At 41.0% G+C, this 17956-nt stretch overlaps 1 protein-coding gene across 1 annotated transcript in view; it reads left to right on the forward strand.

The window, feature by feature from the left end:
- VPS41 (VPS41 subunit of HOPS complex) overlaps window positions 1-17956 on the forward strand; it is a 133444-nt gene that overhangs the window by 75027 nt on the left and 40461 nt on the right. Inside the window, exons 8-11 of the mRNA XM_058678307.1 lie at window positions 3448-3567; window positions 4881-5027; window positions 10944-11010; window positions 15981-16078. Of these exons, the coding sequence (XP_058534290.1) occupies window positions 3448-3567; window positions 4881-5027; window positions 10944-11010; window positions 15981-16078 (432 nt within the window). The remainder of the gene's footprint in view (window positions 1-3447; window positions 3568-4880; window positions 5028-10943; window positions 11011-15980; window positions 16079-17956) is intronic.

Raw genomic sequence — 17956 nt, forward strand, 5'->3', positions numbered from 1 at the left:
TAACATTATAAAAGTAATCCACATATTTAGCGTGGAGGTATTACCAAATGCAAATAATCAATATAAAATCTGCTGGCATCCGTTTCAACAAGTATGATTTTGTTGTGATATGTCTTTCGTATTTTCCCATAATATTTATATATGATTATACATTCATGCTATATTTAAAGGATATTATATTTGTACCATTTAGTAATGTCTCTTATTGAATGTGCCCTGAACATCTCATGTTCAGGTGTGTACACAGAGAAACTGATTTAAAAGTTTGATACTTGCATTACACTTGCCTTACCCCATGTCACATTGTACTTGATCCCTCCTGGGTCATTGGTCTGTTCCTTACTGTCATATATAGCTTTTCACTCAGCTTTACCTGTCATGGTGTGGATCAGTCCTTAGCACCAACCACCATGCGTGGCCCTCCTGGATTGTTTTTAAAGCTGTGAGTCCCTGGCACTCACCACGCCTCCAGAGGAGTTACAGAGAGTGGGAGAGAGACAAACTTCTTCCTGCAGCTCAGTGGTTCCAGGGCAGCTCTTGCCTGCATACCTCCTCACACCCCTGCGCGGCCTGAGCGCATCCCTGTGACTCACCTTACGCTCGTCAGTGAGGATTTGAGGTCTTCTCCATGAATGCAGTGCCTGTCTCCATTTATCAGGTTGTGTGGCCCTCAAGTGGTTTTTGTCACATAGTGAGTGTGTGCATCTGTTTTTGTTCATTATTTATGTTTAAATCTCTAGATGTTGCCCTGTTTAGAAATTTGATTACATCCCCCAAAGTTTAGATTAGCAGTGTTTATGTTCTCATTTCCAACAATTTCAAATTGTAGTGTGATTTCTCCTTTTGCCCAAGGACTGAAAGTATTTTTTCTTTAAGTCTGTTTTGTTTTTCTGGTCCTTCAATGCTAATTTATTGTGTAATGTTATTGCCACCTTAAAACGATAAGAAGAATTAGATCTCTTAAGGTTCTTTTCTGGTGTTTCAAGTGTCTTGTTCATGTGTGAGCCAGAAGTTGGAGATAATTCATGTCCTGATAATTCATGTTCTTTTTATTGGCTGATTTTTCCATAGGTGCCTTCCTGTTGCCTCTGCGCTCTCTTTCTTTGCCAGGGGGCAATAGAGTATTGTTGGCTATCTGAGTCAACCCAAGTCTTTACTTGCAGGAATGAGATGTGACCCATCATGCTGAGCTTTGGAGGTGGGGGTGAGGGTGTGTGTGGATGGGGATTGTTTGGACATTCTGGTACCTACTTCAACTACTCCTAGGCATACTTTTTGTGGAAATAAGTGAAATCAGTGGTCTTCACTGAGATCTCAGTTTCTATATCCTTGACAGTATTTTTAATGGAGAATTTGGGATATATTTAAATTTTCTAACACAGACACACGTTCTTCTGTTAGCACTCGTATCAGTCATTGCTAGGCGGAGATTTCTGAGGGATCTGATATGGTATCCCTCCACCCTTTTCTCCTGGGCGTCTAACCAGCCATTTTTTCCAGCAGGGTTTAGGGAGTACTCACTGTGTCCTATCTCTTGCTCACATTTTTCTGGTTCCGCCAGATCCAGAGCACAGTTAGAGAGAGTGGGAGAGAGACAGACTTCTTCCATTTCCCCAGATAGTCGAAACTGCCTGCGCTGGGCTGGGCGAGGCCAGAGCCAGGAGCCTCATCTAGGCCTCCACATAGGTGGCAAGGACGAAAACACTTAGGCCATCTTCTGCTTTTCTCAGGCCATTGGCAGGGGCCTGGATGAGAAGTGGAACAGCTGGGACACGAGTCATTGCCAGTATGCAATGCCAGTGTTGTAGATAGCAACTTTACACGCTGCACCACAAGCCAGCCCAGCTGTGTAGTTTTAAAGGAGTGTGTACTCTTTGACAACAGTGTATTGCCAAACTTGCTGCTCCTTTCCTAAACTTTAAATATATCCTTTGACAAAATACTCAACACATGTATCATCCCTCTGTTGTTGGCAGGCACCCAGGCTGCCCTGGTTCTGTTCTCTGAGAGATGGCATTTATTTATTTGAAAAGGACAGAGAAAAAGAGAGAGAAAAAGACTTGTCTTCCCTCTGCTGGTTCACTCCCCAAATGGCCACAACACCCAAGGCAGGAAATCTGTCCCGAGCTCCCGTATGGATGGCAGGGTCCTAACTACTTGGGCCATCATCCACTTCCTTCCTAGATGCATGAGCAGGAAGCTGGTGTAGAAGTGGAGTTACCATGGCTGGAACCCACAGTGCAGTATCGGGTGGCTGCTGCGTGGCAATCAGCAGCTCAACTCACTGAGCCACAGAATGGGACATAGCTCCTGGGTAGACAAGGCCAAATATGGTCCACAAAAATCCCTGCCTCTGGTCTGCACAATGGAAATTGCGAGGCCATGCTGGTTTTCCCTGGATAATGAAAAATTCAAATTTTGATAGTGTTTTAAAAGGACTATACTTGGCTTACTTGTGCAGATGGCTATGTACTTAATTTTAGGCCTTCCTTTTTTATGTTCCTTCTGATGATAGGACCTGTTGAGAAATTTACATAAGAAATATAAATAAGATGTGAACTTATCCTCTTTTTACTATTAATATAATGTGAGTTTTTTTTCATCTTTTGGGATGAGACAAAAATACTACAGTGGCCTGAAGTTATCTGTAATGATAATAATTTTGAATATCCTCTTATGGAGAATATTTGCTCTTAAAGACTATAGGCTTTAACTTATGTATTGTGTACATGTCTTTCTTTAAAAAAATTTAAATTGGATACATCAAGAGAAAAAATTTTTTTGTTTTATTTCACTGATCCAAGAGTTATCAAAGTCTTTATCTTTGACCAGTTATATTTTGTATTAAAATTTATTCAGGAAATGTTTTAAATCATGTAGGATTTCTCTTTTCAGATAAAGATTGTATCTGCCATAAACTTTTAAAATAGGCTTAATTTGGAAGCAGCTTTTTCTGGTTTTGTTGTAAGAATTACTGCACCTAAGTTACTGGGTTGAATGAAAAATGAGGACTCTTTCAAACTGTGGCAGTTTCATATGTGACTAATATCTTATTTTCAGCGGAAGACTTAGAGGGTTTCTGTTTTCTGATTTACAAAATAAAGTAGCTTGGAGGTAGCATTTGAAGAGGCTCCAGTGATACAGGTCTTGCTTTAAGTTGGATGTTATTTCTCATGGATCTTGGTATTTTGCTGCCATCTGCTGGTTCGTCTCTGCAGTGACTTCACTACTGAAGTCTATTTTATAAATACTGTCCTGGGGAGGGTAAGATAGGCTGGGCATTTTTCCCAAAATGCAAACCATCTAGTACCATAAGTCTGCATTCAAAGAATATGGCAGTGATTTGTTTGCTATTAAATCTCATGGAAAATAAAAATAGTAAGGAATCGGGTACACTTGTTTGGTTCTCAGTTTGTACGAGTCTGTGTTTATACCCTTCGCCCCTAGCTGCTGCTGTACGAACGGTCTTGGATGAACAGATGGAAGTCTTGTGTTCTGCACGAAGGGGAAGGAAACATAAGGAACGTCAAGTGGAGAGGCCATCTCATTGCTTGGGCGAATAACATGGTAAAGACATTTCCTTCTGAGGCTCTCCCTGTCCTACTCTCTGACATAGTTTATCAGTTACCACATGTGTTTGAAAAGTAGAACTACAGAGAGGGCGGAAGAGGCAAAGAGCTTCTGCATCCGCTGGTTTACTCTGACGGTGGCTGGCCATAACAGTTAGACCATGTTGACTCCAGGAGCCTGGAGCTACATCCAGGTCTCTCCCGTGGGATGGCTTGATCACAATGCTGATGCCTCCTTTTGTGTCTTGGCCATTGGTACCAGTGGGCCGGAATGGTAAGACTATCACAAAAGGTATGGGTATGTTCACTGTGATCATTTATGAAAGACAGATGGTGACGATTTAATATCATGCCTCCAAGGTCAAACTAATTCGATTGCTTTTGGCTTTCATAATGTCATGATTTCCAGCCTATTCTGGGTAAGGGCCGAAACTCAAGGCACGGAAAGTAGCCAAGAACATGAAAAGCCACCGCCGTAACTGAAGGTCTGCGCTGAGAATGTGGTCTGCCTGTCAGCCAAGGGCAAGTCGCAGTTGAATGAAATCAGTACAGACTGCTACAGATTGCTCTTTGACTCCCCATGTAATTGCAAGTGAAAATGTAGACCCACCTTTAAGCAAGTGAATCGTCATTTTAAATACAATGCTTAAAGTTTACTTGGTATGAATTGGAACTAACAAAGTTTTTCGAATGACCTTTCTAACATGTGGCTTATCTTTTGTTATTTCCAGGTACAGTTTAATAAATCAGTTCAGTTCAGCTTCAAATGGTAGAAATCTCCCCAGAATCTAGGTTGCTATTCACGACTTTTCTTACTTCTTGTAGGTCACAATAAAGAAAACAAATCTTTGGCCTCTTGGTTCCTGTTTATGTAGCTGCTTGCTTGCTGTTTCCATTTGAGAACTTTGAAATGTCAGGTGCAGTTTTCTTTGTAGTGGTGGTTTCTCAGATTCAAAACCTTCCTGAAAAACAAACCTCATTTTTGTGTGTGTTTGTAGTGAAACAAAACAATTAGAAATGTTGCCTGTCACTTTGAAAATGCAGCTGTTGATACTGACACGGTTCACACTCTTGGTGGACTTGAGTCACTCGAGCCATCCAGTAAAACCATCTCCTTTGTCCAGAAAGAAGGCTGGAGATATTCCCGTAGTTTTCATTCCCGTAAGTTTCATGTGGAGCAAAGCTGTTTTCCTCCACGTCTCCGAGCTCAGTCGACAGTCTGTATTTTACGATGCTGGCTGTCAGTGCTGTAAAGTGTCGTTTACTTTCCTTCTTCTGAGTAGAGGGTGCACGTGTTATTTTATCTTCCAGGGTGTGAAGATTTTTGACATCACCTCAAAGCAGAGAATCACCAATGTGCCCCGGGATGACATAAGTCTTCGGCCGGACATGTATCCCTGCAGCCTTTGCTGGAAGGACAACGTGACCCTGATTATTGGCTGGGGGACTTCTGTCAAGGTGATTTGGCTTGGTCTTTACCCGCAGTCTGCGTGGTTAGGGATTCACAGAATGAGCCCAAGGAATGTGAATTCTTGAATGGACTTCTGAACCCAGATCATTTTCCACCTGTGTATTGCAATGTGATAACCATGTAATGCTCAAATAATTTCATGTACACATACATTTTAAGATACATTCTTCTCTTTTCCATGCCATGCCAGCTGGTTTGTGAACTTTTCAGTATTTGGCATGGTACTGCCTTTGTGGACTTTGTAAAAATTTCCCACCATGCAGGCAGCCTTAGCAATTCATACAACTTGTTGTCAGTTTTGTTGGTAGCTCAAGTCTTTTTCTCTTCATTATTGTTTCCATTTCCCTCGGTTTTGGTCTCTGGCTTGTTTATTAGGGTTATTGATGGTGAAGAAAGAAGATTAAAACTAACCCATCCAACTTGCAGTATAGATTTGACATTGTAGACTCAGACTTAGTATTATTGGGAGCTTTTCCTGGCATGTGATTATCTAACCCTCAAGTCCTTGGGTAGATGAAATTTAGCTATTCGTTAGAAGGGCTGCCAAAGCTCCTTCACATGCATTTTTGCCTACCAGTGCTTTTGTTAGATTAGATAATTTTGAGTCAGAAGTTCGGTTGCTTCCCTTTGAAGAGCTATAGCTTAATTGAAACAAAATCAGCTAAAAATTAAGTTAGGTAAAAATGGTATTCAAAAAACTCCAAGGAAAAGGTCTAATGGACAAGCACAAGCTTTGGAATCAGACAGACCTGGGATCTGTTCCAACTTCTTCATTTACTTCTTGTGACCTCTGGGCCTTACCGTCTTTACCTCCAAAGCAGTGACCCCTGATAAGAACTGAACATCAAATCCAGCACACAGTAAATACTCAATACACGTTAGCTGTCAGCATTGTGCTGTAAAATTCCAGAACAGTCAGGAAACATGCCTGGCTATTTAGAGTGTACTCTTCTTTAGAAAAAGAAGGGAACATAACAATTACTAACGTGATGATTGTTGTTAAAAAGAATTGTCCTCCTGGCCCTTACCGTGATAAGATTCAGGTTCTCTTTTCTTGGATTGAACATGGGACTGTTGTTTCCGTGTATTAGATGAAGACAGCCAGATGTGTATTTATAGTAACTGGAAGAAAATTGTGTCCAAGAGTAATCTACAGTGAAACAAGTGATGCCCCTATTTCCTTTTCCTATGTGTGTGGTTATTTGTCCAATAATCTTATTATCTTGATATTTTTTAAAAACAATTCTGAAATGGACCAGTCTGCTTCCAGTGCACTGCTCTCGAGAAAGATGAATAACGGTTGCAAAGATACATAGCAGCTTCCATTTCTTGGAACCTGTCCATGGGAGGAAAAAATTGAATAGTAATATGCAGGGCAAAAGATGTGATGGCCTAGGCTTGTGAGATGGGGTTTTATCCTGAATTATCTAAATGCAAGCACATATATGCTTCTTAGTGGAGGGTATGGATCAGTGCTCCTGTAGGAGAGAAGGCAGCCACCCCACAGAGGCAGGGGAGAAGTGATGAAGCTGGGCACACTGGCAACCACCAGCAGCTAGAAGGACAGAGAGCAGCCCCTCTTCCAGACATGCAGAGGAAGTGCAGTACAGCCCTGTCCTGCCCTTGATTGCAGCCCAGTGAAACTGACCTTTGACTTCTGGCCTGCAGAGTTGTGGGAGAATGAGTTTCTCTTACTTTCAACTTCCAAATTATTGAAACTAAAAATTTGTACATCTAAATTAGGATCCAATGCAGATAAAATTTTGTTCATGTCACACAGTTCATTTTAGTGGTACTTTGTTCCCTTCTTGATTCAGTTATAGGAGTATGTTGAACACTTCTCAGTTCAGAATCTTAGTTCTGTGGAGGACAGAGAATATAAGGATGTTGTCGTTTGTTAGAAGGCAGTTGTCTTGGGAAGAAGCACTGAAAAACAGTGAGATAAAGTGTGCAGTTAGAGCTAACCTTTTGTTTCATTCATTCATTCTTCCATCCATCCATCAATTGGCCCAGTAACCATTCAAGTACCTGTCATATGATCTAGAGGCCCAGATATATACATTGGCAAATTCATGAATTGCTCAACATTCTAGTGAGGAAGAATAGGCGAAAACAGAGCCAGCAGAGAGTTTGAAGAAGGAGTTGGTGAAATGACATAACTTGCATTTTGGAAGGATCTCTTTCTAGTTGCTGGGTGGAACTAACCTGCCAAGGAGCAGTATTAGGGAGGCCAGTATGGACGCTGTTTTAGTGACTGCAGGAAAAACATAATATCACCTCAGAGCAGTTAATGAAGCCGGCAAGAGGTGACTAGATCCTGGACGTATTTGAAAAGTAGACCCTCACGTGTTTGGTGGTTGGAAATGAAGAATAAGAAAAAGAAGTCAGGGCCTGGTACGATAACCTAGTGGCTAAAGCCCTTGCCTTGCATGCATTGGGATCCCATATGGGTGCTGGTTCGTGTCCCGGCTGCTCCACTTCCCATCCAGCTCCCTGCTTGTAGCCTGGGGAAGCAGTCAAAGATGGCCCAAGGCCTTGGGTCCCTGCATCTCTGTGGGAGACCCAGAGGAGGTTTCTGGTTCCTGACTTCAGATTGGCTCAGTTCTGGCCGTTGCAACCACTTGGGGAGTGAATCAGGTGCCGGAAGATCTTTCTCTCTGTATCTCCTTCTCTCTGCATATCTGTCTTTCCAATAAAAATAAATAAATCTTTGAAAAAAGAAGAAAAGAAAAGAAAAAGAAGCTGATATGTCCTGCAGAACTGGAAGATAAAGCTACGTTTTAGAGACAGGGAAGGGACTGCCAGTGGGGCGTGCTAGAGGAGAAAGGCTGTACCCATTCTAGATGCCGCTTATGTGAAGTAGGGGAGACAGCTTAGTGACACAGGTTCCTGTTCCTGGCTGAGACCCTTCTGTTGCTGTCCAGAACTGAGGTGAGCATATCCCAGCACCTGTGCCTGCTGCTTGCCACCTGTGAGACAGGACACCACAGACCTGGGGAGAAGTGGAGTGGAGCCAGAGCCCGGCTCCCATCAGAGTGATGACGGCAGACCTTGGTGAAAATCCTCACATTGGCCACTGGGGACTGGGTGGCTCTCAGAGCCTCAGCGTGTCATCTGTAGGTTAGACTGGATAATGTCCCTCAGGGGTATTTGAAGTCTGAAAGAAATACAGCCAGTCCTCAGTTGTTGCCAGCATCTTTCAGATTTCTGCCTCTCTCCCTCTCTTCCTGCCAGCCCTCCCTGGCTGTGGTTTTCCCATCTCCACATCCCTACCCTGCTCCTTCATTCCATCCAAAACAGGGCAACTGGGATCATCTTTTCAGGTTGCAGATCAGATGAAGTCAGTGCCCTCTCTCAGGCCCTCAGACAGGATGCTTAATGTCCATGTGAAGACTGGAAGCATGACTTCCAGGGCTGTTTGTGATCGGAGCTCCGTGTGCCGTCCAGGCTCAGCTCTGCTTCCTGTGTGCTCTGTGTTTGGTCCCATCATCCCCTGCCTGTGCACCTGTCCTTCACACTCCACTTCTTCCAGGAAGCATCCCTGTCCTGCTGGTAGTGCTCCTGCTTCCCCATCACACTTTTTGTAAAGTGCTGGATTTGTGTGTCTTTCCTTCTATACTATAATTTTAAGAAAATAACGGTGTGTTTCACAAAGCTCTTTTCTCAGGACTGGTGCTTAGTACTTGCTCCAAAAATGCTACCTACTTCTTACATTTGCTTCTTTAATTGTAGTTCAAACTGTTCAAGGCATTCCTCCTCATGTAATTTTATCAGTTACAACTTTTGTCCTTTTGCTGTGGTGAGCTGTGCATGTAGGATGGTTTTGTAGTTTTCCTGCTATGTGAGGAGAAAAGAATAGATACCTTATAAACTCAGCTGTAGAAGGAAATTGAGAAAAATTGGGAAAATGGTCAGAAAATTGTATAAGATGGACAGGAGACCAGTGAATCACAGATAAAGATAACTGATCATTTTTAAGTAGGAATGTCTGCTTCCACAGCCGTGGGTTCAAGTCCTGTGTTAGGGGCAGTAAGTCTTTTGTGCAGTTACTGACCTGCTGAAGTATGGCAGAAGAGAAGTTTAGTCATGTATATTAAACAAACAAAACAAAACCTGAGCCTGAGCATGCTCATTGACCTTCCCATTGGCACTTCTAGAAATTTCTGCTCAGGAAACAAAGTCCTAACCTTTTCTACCCAGGTATGTCAATTGCACAGTTGCTTACTCTAGAGACAGATAGAAACAAACAAAAGGCAATGACCAAAAGGATGTTGAGCAAATGAATTACAGTACATTCCTACAATAAAATACCATTACAAGAAGAAAGAATTGCATTAAGGAAGGCTATTTAAATAAAACATTATGTGTGGTCAATCGTTTTAGGTTAATAAAAGTACCTTCTGTCAAACCGGTGGTTGTTGATGATGCTGTCATTGTGCTGGAGCAAGAAGGAGCATCTGTCTTGCCCTTGGAGTGCTCCTGCGCTTCGCAGTTGTAGAGCTGTGTCTGGGACGGTGGCTACACAAGAATGCTGTCTAAAGAGAAAAGAGAACAGCCTGATCACTAAAAAAACATGTAGGCTTAGAACTTGACTTCAGGTTCAGTTTTATCTGGATGGTTGAATTCATGTAAATTTTCATTTCTGATTACAGAATAGAATGCTTTTACTTCAGAAGAGATAACTAAGAAAGCAGAAACTGGTCGTAGATATATCACCCCCTCCCCCAGTCAGAAATGCCTATATTAACACACATGTTTATTATCTGGTATGTGTATGTGAAGGATGGTGCATACATAGAAATTGAGATGTAGTTTGAAATATATTTCTGTGTGTGCTCACACAATGACACTTCAAGACATTTTTAGAAGAGTGAGCTTAAAATACAAGTCTATTCTGGTGCACATTTTTTCTATGCTGGGTGTTTTTGTTTGTTTTGTAGTAGGCATTTCCCATAAACTAGAAATACCTGCATGCATACATTTCAAAAATGTGTACATGAAAATAAACTGAATTACATTTTGCATGAGTTTTTTCTGAAGTCCCCTCATAGATATGTTTCAACTCAAACTGTGTATATTATTTAGAATAAAGATTGGTAAACATTTTCTTTATTTTGCTAGCCACATACTATTTTTACTACGTTTATACCCATTCCCTGCACCTCCATCCCCCCCTTTGCTCTTCTCATTCTTTGTTTCGTTATTCTAACCCTTTAAAAACTATTGTTTACTTTTGGGCCATAATAAAAACAAGCTAAGGGCCAGGCTGTAGTTGCCCAGTTGTAATATAAATTGTGTGATGCACTGATCATATTATATTGAGGTGAGAAAAGTATGTCAGTTCTGCAAAGCATATTTAACAACTATGAAGTAAGTTTCTTCGAATGTAATAAGAAACATGTGAGCTAACGGGGACACTAGTCATGTGAACAGTAAGGCATTGCTGGCTGTGTTGTCCCTCCATAGCTCTGCTTGGATGGTGATAGATAGAGTCACGTGTCACGTAACGACAGGAATACATTCTCAGAAATGCAGCGCTAGGTAATTTTGCCATCATATAGATACCCTAAAAAGAGTTTGGACAGACTAAGGTGGTTACAGTATCACTAGGCTGTAGAATCTCATGGGGTCATCATTGTATGTGCTACTGACTGTAGCATCTGTAGTAGAATTCTGGAGAGCAGAACTGTGTTCAAGCAATCTTACTGTTCCTTGTCTTTTCCTTTCCCCCGAATCAGGCTTTATTGAAGAGTAATGGTGGAGGATGTAACTAATGGCCACTATATGTCAGCCAAATTAGTTTCTGTCATTAAAATATAATTTTGTTAATTTAACAAAATATCAAATAAAATATCATAAACTTTTTTCTGTCCAATGAATAAATCTGTGGTTTTGTTTTCCAGATATGCTCAGTGAAGGAACGACACGCCAGCGAAATGAGGGATTTGCCAAGCCGCTACGTTGAGATAGGTATGGCTCCATCGCCTAGCTTCTTGGAAAACCTTCAAGGGTACCCATCTGGTTTAGTGGAAATCTAAGGCCACACTGCCTAGTCAGTACCTTCCTGAAGTAGTTGGAAAAAGTCTCTGAGGTTTGAAGTCCCACTGTGCAGAGCCTTTATAGGTTTTTCATTTTGACAATGTCTTTGAAGTCAAATAATCACGATTCAGGTTTCGTTAGTGACCACTTGGACTTCGGGACATTTTCCACGTATTTCAGTATTCTAATCTATCAAGCGTGGGAAACAGCACCTGTTTTACAGATTGGTTGTGAGAACTTTAAGAGTTAATTCACATGTACACCCAGCATACTACTGACTCCTAGTCATGGCTACTCGAAATTTCTAAATGGTTATTTTTCTCCTTGTGGCTCTTGCTCCAACTGTTGTTGGTTGGTTGGTTGGTTGGTTGTTGTAGTTGTTTTTGTTTTGTTTTGTTTTAGATTATCCTGGACAGCTGCAGTCATCTTGAATAATCTGAACATAGTATCGAGATAATCTAGTTGTAAATTATTTGGGGATAAGCTTTTAATTTAAATAAAACCTTGAGTTTTATCCTTTGCAATCTAGTGTACAGCTTAAAATATCTCTAAAATAGCTAAAATACATGTTTAGAAGGTCTTTTTGTTTCCTTTGTTTCTAAGTGAAATGCAGAGGTGAATTTCTCAAGGTACTGATGTTACTCCCGCCCTTGAGTGCATATCATGATGATTAGCAGTGTTTCCTCCCCTGGCCACACCAATCTCCTGCCTTGCACACTTGCTTACTTTACACCTGCTGCCATTTTTGCGTATATCACGGGGTGTTTTCATTATTTGTTTAAATGCATGGGTACAGGCTTATACCATTCCACAGGTTAGGGCTGGAGTTTTAGGCATCTTGCTGCTTCTGGAAGCGTGTTAAGCTGCTCTTCACTGAACCGAGTTGTTGGTGACCCTCAGAGATTTCATACCCAGAGCAGAAGAGTCTTTTAAAAGTTTATGGGAAAATGGAATTAAAAGAAATTCATCTGGTGTAGAATGACTTGAAGTTTTGTAAAAAGATGAGGACTGGGTGGGCACATTCTAGTTGCTAACCTCTTTAGCACCTCTTGATAAAGCAGTGCCATTCCCCTACAATCTCAGTTGCGGAGTCTCCCCCACAGATTCCTTTAGTACCCCGTTGCTGGAGGGGGTGAGCCTGCTGCCCGCCACCCAGCCTCCCAGCCCACGAGAGACAGATGGACAGGGGTTATGTCTAAACAGTTCCAATTTATTGGGGAAATTCAGATTCTTACATAGGGTAAGGGATATCCTTAGGCCAGGAATTCCAGGAGGGGAGAAACTAGGAGCTCATTTTCTTTGCGATTTGTGTTTACCACATGGTTACCTTGAAGATAAGTGTTTATGTTACTGCACTGCTGAACCACTTACATTCTAACTGGCTTACCTTAGGACTAAAGAAAGAATTTGTATTAAAATGATTTGTCATTGCTACGTTATCTCAGGAAAGACAAATTTCTGTTGACCGAAAAAAAGTTTGAAGTGTAAAGTCAATAATTACTTGAAGATCTTTCACAAAGCCCATATGTTTTGCATTTTTTAAATATCTTCTTTAGAAGAATAAACGTTGGCATGCAGCATTTCTTTCCCTTATTCAGTGAGAACAGCATGTTAAGACTGTCATGTTCATCTTAACACCACTGTCTCCCACTAACCCTTCTTGGTTTCAACATTAATATACAGAATAAATGGAATCGCATTAATTTTACAGGCTGTCATGTTTTGTTACATTACTAAAGAGTTGCAGAAAAACAAGATGCCGGTGTTTGTTGTTCTGATTATGTCTTGTTCTAAAGACATTTTTCTTAGCCAGAAACTCAAATAAGGAAGTGAGTTCTATTTAACATTATACTGTTTCTAGTGGCTAGTAATAGAGATGGATTGCTGAGGGATAAAGCCATTAATATAGAATTGTTAATGTGTGGATCCTACTGGGGATTAGTAAAATTTTAACTTTATTTATTATAAGAAAGTTTCTATTGATATTGAGAAATCACCCTAACAAACATAATGATTTAGTTTCAGTTTTATGTAAATGTTCATAACTGGATTAAACATGCCTCTGAAAATCTTGACAATATCATTTTTATGTACTGAAATTTTTCTTTATAAATTACTGTTTTGAAATCATTTTATAATTTTGCCACTACACATAGTCTTTGCCTAAATTATTACTAACTCTCAGTTAATAAAGTCCTATAAAATTGATTGTTTAATAATATACATTATACTGTCTATAATTGAGAGGTAAAATAGATACACACTTCTTCTTAATTAGAAAGCAGGAAATTTTCTGTCTTACTTGTCAAGCTGTTTTGGAGTGAACCAGCAGAACGTCAAGGAAGAAAGGCTGGGATAGTACTCTTTCTGATTTATGTCTGTTCCGTATCTTGCAGCTCACTCATAAGAACAGGGGCCTTCAGGTATATATTTCATTACCTCTGGGAGAGCAGTTGGATGTGGCCCGGCAGTGATTCCCGGCAAGCCGTATGGCTAGCCCAGTGGGAAGAGTCCCTTACCACCCATGTGCCTCTGCTTTTGCCATTAGAGGGTGCTCTCTCATGAGTGTCTATGGCAAAGCCTCTGAGTCCCAGGAGGGCAAAGTTTCTGGGACATCTTTGATTCTCTGTTCTTTACCCAGGTTGCTGGTAGTGGGAACTGTAAATGTGGCATTTTACCACTGAAAAGTGATATTGTAAAACAGAACTCAAGTTCACCTCTAGCAGTCACAGTTAATATCAGAAACATCAGAAGTGATGCAATACAATCTCTTGTTAATATGCCCGTGTATCTTCTCGAAAGCTGACATTACTGGTTATTCCAGCGCTGTCTGTCACATGGCCCCATACTCTTCAGTAGAATCTGGCTCCTTCTGATTGTTCCCCATTCCTGGACCTCTCCCAGAGCTTGCCCTAGCACCATGAACTTCTCCAAAATCTTCCCCAGCCTTGCTTTGCTGGGAATGCTTGTCTGCACATATGGCTATACTGGAGTCAGGTCCCTGTATCAACTCTGTGGTAATCATCAGTCCCATTAATGTTTCACCAAAACAAGCGTTTTGGTACTTGGATAAAAATATTCAGTTCGGGTCTAGAGAGGTTAAGAAAAAAAATGTATAAATAGCAAAGCTTTGCTGAGAGCACCTGTCCTGGTTCTTCCCCAGGTTAACCACCTATAGAGTCTAACCAAGGGCAAAGCATGAAATATATGATCTTTTAAAAAAAAAGTTTATGCTGCTGTTTCCAAAGCTGTTTGTCATGTTCAGTTTTATTCTGGTGTGAAGATCTAACTGTGTAAACAGTTGTCTGTGAACCAGCATCAAAGATTGGCAGAACAAAGAACACTAAGTGATGTGAAAGGGAAAGGGACTAGAGAAGGAAGACAAAGTGCATTAGCCCCTCATTTCCTCTGCTTCATGGGTTTAGTTCTACTCTCATTCCTTTATCTTGTGGATGGGGAAAGTTATGCCCTTAGAACTTAAAGTGGCTTGTCCAAGATCAATTTAGTGGAAGTTATAACCCAGATTGCCTGACCCAACATTCGATATTGTTTCCAGCATGATACACTGAGTTCCCCTACATGGGAAAAGAAAAGTAATTTCATCACAAAAGGTAACTAAATCTGTAGCTAATACCCAGAACTGTAGAGAAGATCTGAATCAGGAAGGTGTTAGAAAATCAGAATTTGCCCCCAGATGAATCCATTAAGTACAGTATGTGAAGCCTAGAAGAATCGAGTTGCATCTCTACTGTTTCAGGTGGCTTTTCACATGTCACTGGCCACCCAGAATTCAGTCTCTTAGTCTGAAAGTAACAGTTGTTTCTCTTTCACAACAGTTAATCATTACCATCATGCCATAGCAATATTTGTACTTATTTTTGCACAGAGCTCAATTTTATACTTGAGTCATACACTATTTCTTCTAAATTCTTAACAAATTAGTTTACTGATTGAAAGATACATCTCCCATCTGCTTTGGGGTGTACTCCCCAAATCTTCTGACAACCAGGGGTGGGCCAAGCTGGAGCCAGAAGCCAGCTACTCAGGCTGGTCTCCCACCCAGGTAACGGGGATCCAAGTGGTTGAACCATCACCTGTCCCTTCCAGGGAAGGAAACTGGAATCAGGAATCAGAGATAGTGAATCCAGGCATTCCAGTGCAAGATGGGGTAAAGGGGGTGTCTGAGTCAGCATCTGCCCCAGTGTGCCAAATGCCCACCACTCTTAAGAATTTTGAATTATCTACTTTTATGAAGAAAATATTTATTATTTTTCCTTGACATTAATTTTACTTAAGAAATCTTGGTGTCTCATAATATAATATGTATTTAAACAAATTTTTTTTCCTAACTCAAAAATCTGTAAGTATATTTTTATTTCCATAAATATGAGGTTACTTCAAAAAATTTGTGCAGAATGGAATGAGAGGGTAAGTTGATTTTGTTGTAAGCAGTGTTGAAATTCATTATAGTTTTTTATGTGAACCTGGTAAAGACCCCCTCATACAGATAGCATTCCTGATCATCTTTGTAATGCTGTAATACTGCAGCTTATTTGGGTTATTAATAAAGTGAGTTCATATGCTCTACCCAGGTCATTTCAAACCACCTGGGCACAGGGTACATGTAGCCATTTGTACAGCTGTTATTGATTGCTGTGTCCATTCATGTTTCTGATGAGAAGTTTTAAGTCTGGGTCCTTCATGCCCCTGCAGCACTGTCAACTGTGAAGCACATTCGGTATTCACTGGGGAAAGTGTGTCCAACCATAACCCCTTTGTGGTCGCTCTTATTAAAGTGGGGCCATCAGGCTTTCAAACTTGATACGTTCCTCTGATTGTTAGTGCCTTTGGCTCCTGGTAATGGTGCATCCTCCCTCTCTCTCTCTCTCTTTTGTCTGCAGTGTCTCAGTTTGAAACAGAGTTCTACATCAGTGGACTTGCACCTCTCTGTGACCAGCTTGTCGTACTCTCCTACGTAAAGGAGGTTTCAGAAAAAATGGTAACTGTGTTCCTCCCCAATACAAAGGGCTGGGGAGCTCATTATCAGCGTAATCCCCAGGTCCAGGTGCTGTCAGGGGCATGTGCTGTATGCCAAGTGCAACTTTCTGACCTATGAAATCAGGTCAGCAGAGATTGCCCTATAGACCTAACCGATTTGCCTCTCAGAAGCTCCACACATTGCCTGCCTTTGTTCCTTCTGCGGTGCAAAGCAGAGAATCATTTTGCCCCTCTTGTTCCGTCTCTCTCGGTACTTACGTCAAATGAAATGAAGGATTCCTCTTGCTGAAAGGCAAGGAACAGGAGCTGACACTGTGCATTAGCAGAAATGACAGCAATGGAGTTGATCCGCTGCAACAATAGGGGCCCCGTGGCCAGAGGGAATTGAGGAAAGGGTGGTTCATTATTCCCTTTGGGCCAGACATATTTGTTTATTTTGCAGTGGCCTAGCATTCCTGAGCAGCTTGATTTTTGTCTTGAGAGCGACTGTTGCCCACCCCCAGTTATCAATACAGTTGGCAGTGCCTAGAAACTGATGGCTAACAGGCAGCAGCCGCTGATCTAAAGGTCACTGCGCATGGCTATCAAAGAAAACCTCTGTCTCTGGTCTAGGCGGGGGCGTGCACATGCCGGTCTCCCTTGAAAACTCAGGTCAGGCCCATTCCCAGATTATCCACATTGTTAGAACGCCGGGGTCCTGCCAGGTGCTTCAGCCATGAACCAGCAGAGCTTACTGTAACGGATTTTCTTTTGGATGCCATACATGAGAGAAATTGAAGTTGATTCTCTAGCCCTCTGCAGGAAGTAAGTAGTGGGCTCTGCTGTTTTTATCCTCTTCCCTTCAAATGGCAAGGAATAAAATAGGGGAGAAACACCCTGGGAGACCCTTTTTTTTGAAGTGGTAGTTGCTCTTGAGCATTTCTCTGAGAGCACACTTGCATTAGGAAGCCATCACTATAGTAACCTGAAGCTCTGGGTGCCCATGTTGCTAGGCAATGAAACGCTGTAGACTTAAGTGAACACTCCAACCTACTAAAATCAATAGGGTTGGCTTCTAGCCCTATTGCAGGACATCCGTTTATTATTATTTTATTTATTTTTCGAAAATAAAAAAAAAGCAGTGGCTCCTGAGGGAGTAAATACAATGCTTTTTGATGAGGAATGTGGAGAAGCTTGAGAATGTGATTGAAAGAAATAAGGACAGAAGCAGTAAAATGAAAAAGGGAAAGCCTAATAAACAATTCACCAAAGAAAGGAAGAAAGGAAACCTTTGCTAATAAAATACAATATGGAAAAGGAATGAAAATTTTAAAAAGGGCAACACCATGAAGCAAGTTAAAAAATGGAATTTTTTCAGAGAAAGTGAAGGTCTTAGAGGTGAGATTAAGTATTTGACTGTAATGTAAATTAGAAATACTATATCTCAAAAACAAATATTATTTGAAAAAATGTAATCAGTAAAAGAAAATCTATGCTGATATGATAGACGCTTGTTTTGGGTAATGCCACATATGTAATTCCACAAAGTTCTAAAATTAAAAAGAATAGTTCTCGCTTTGGCAAACATATACCCATAATTGTAAAAGGAGCGATGAGGGAAGAAGCTTTGTGCTGTCTTTTCCCACTTTTTTTGATATTTGAAAGTGATTTAACCCCCAATAAAGTATATTTTTTGATTTTTATAAAATATATTGTATATTTTTATATCATTCAGTATCCTATCCCCCCATAGTTTCCATGTCATCACCTTTCGCATTCACATGCATTTTCACATCTTGTGGTCCTAGTTACGTTCTCGTCTATATGGCCCTACTGTTAGGAGCGTCATTTCATTGTCTTGCCATATTTGTACGTAGTGTCTGTCCTCATGCTTAGTGTA

This window comes from Ochotona princeps, chromosome 20 (assembly GCF_030435755.1).
Source record: "Ochotona princeps isolate mOchPri1 chromosome 20, mOchPri1.hap1, whole genome shotgun sequence".
Taxonomy (NCBI): domain Eukaryota; kingdom Metazoa; phylum Chordata; class Mammalia; order Lagomorpha; family Ochotonidae; genus Ochotona; species Ochotona princeps.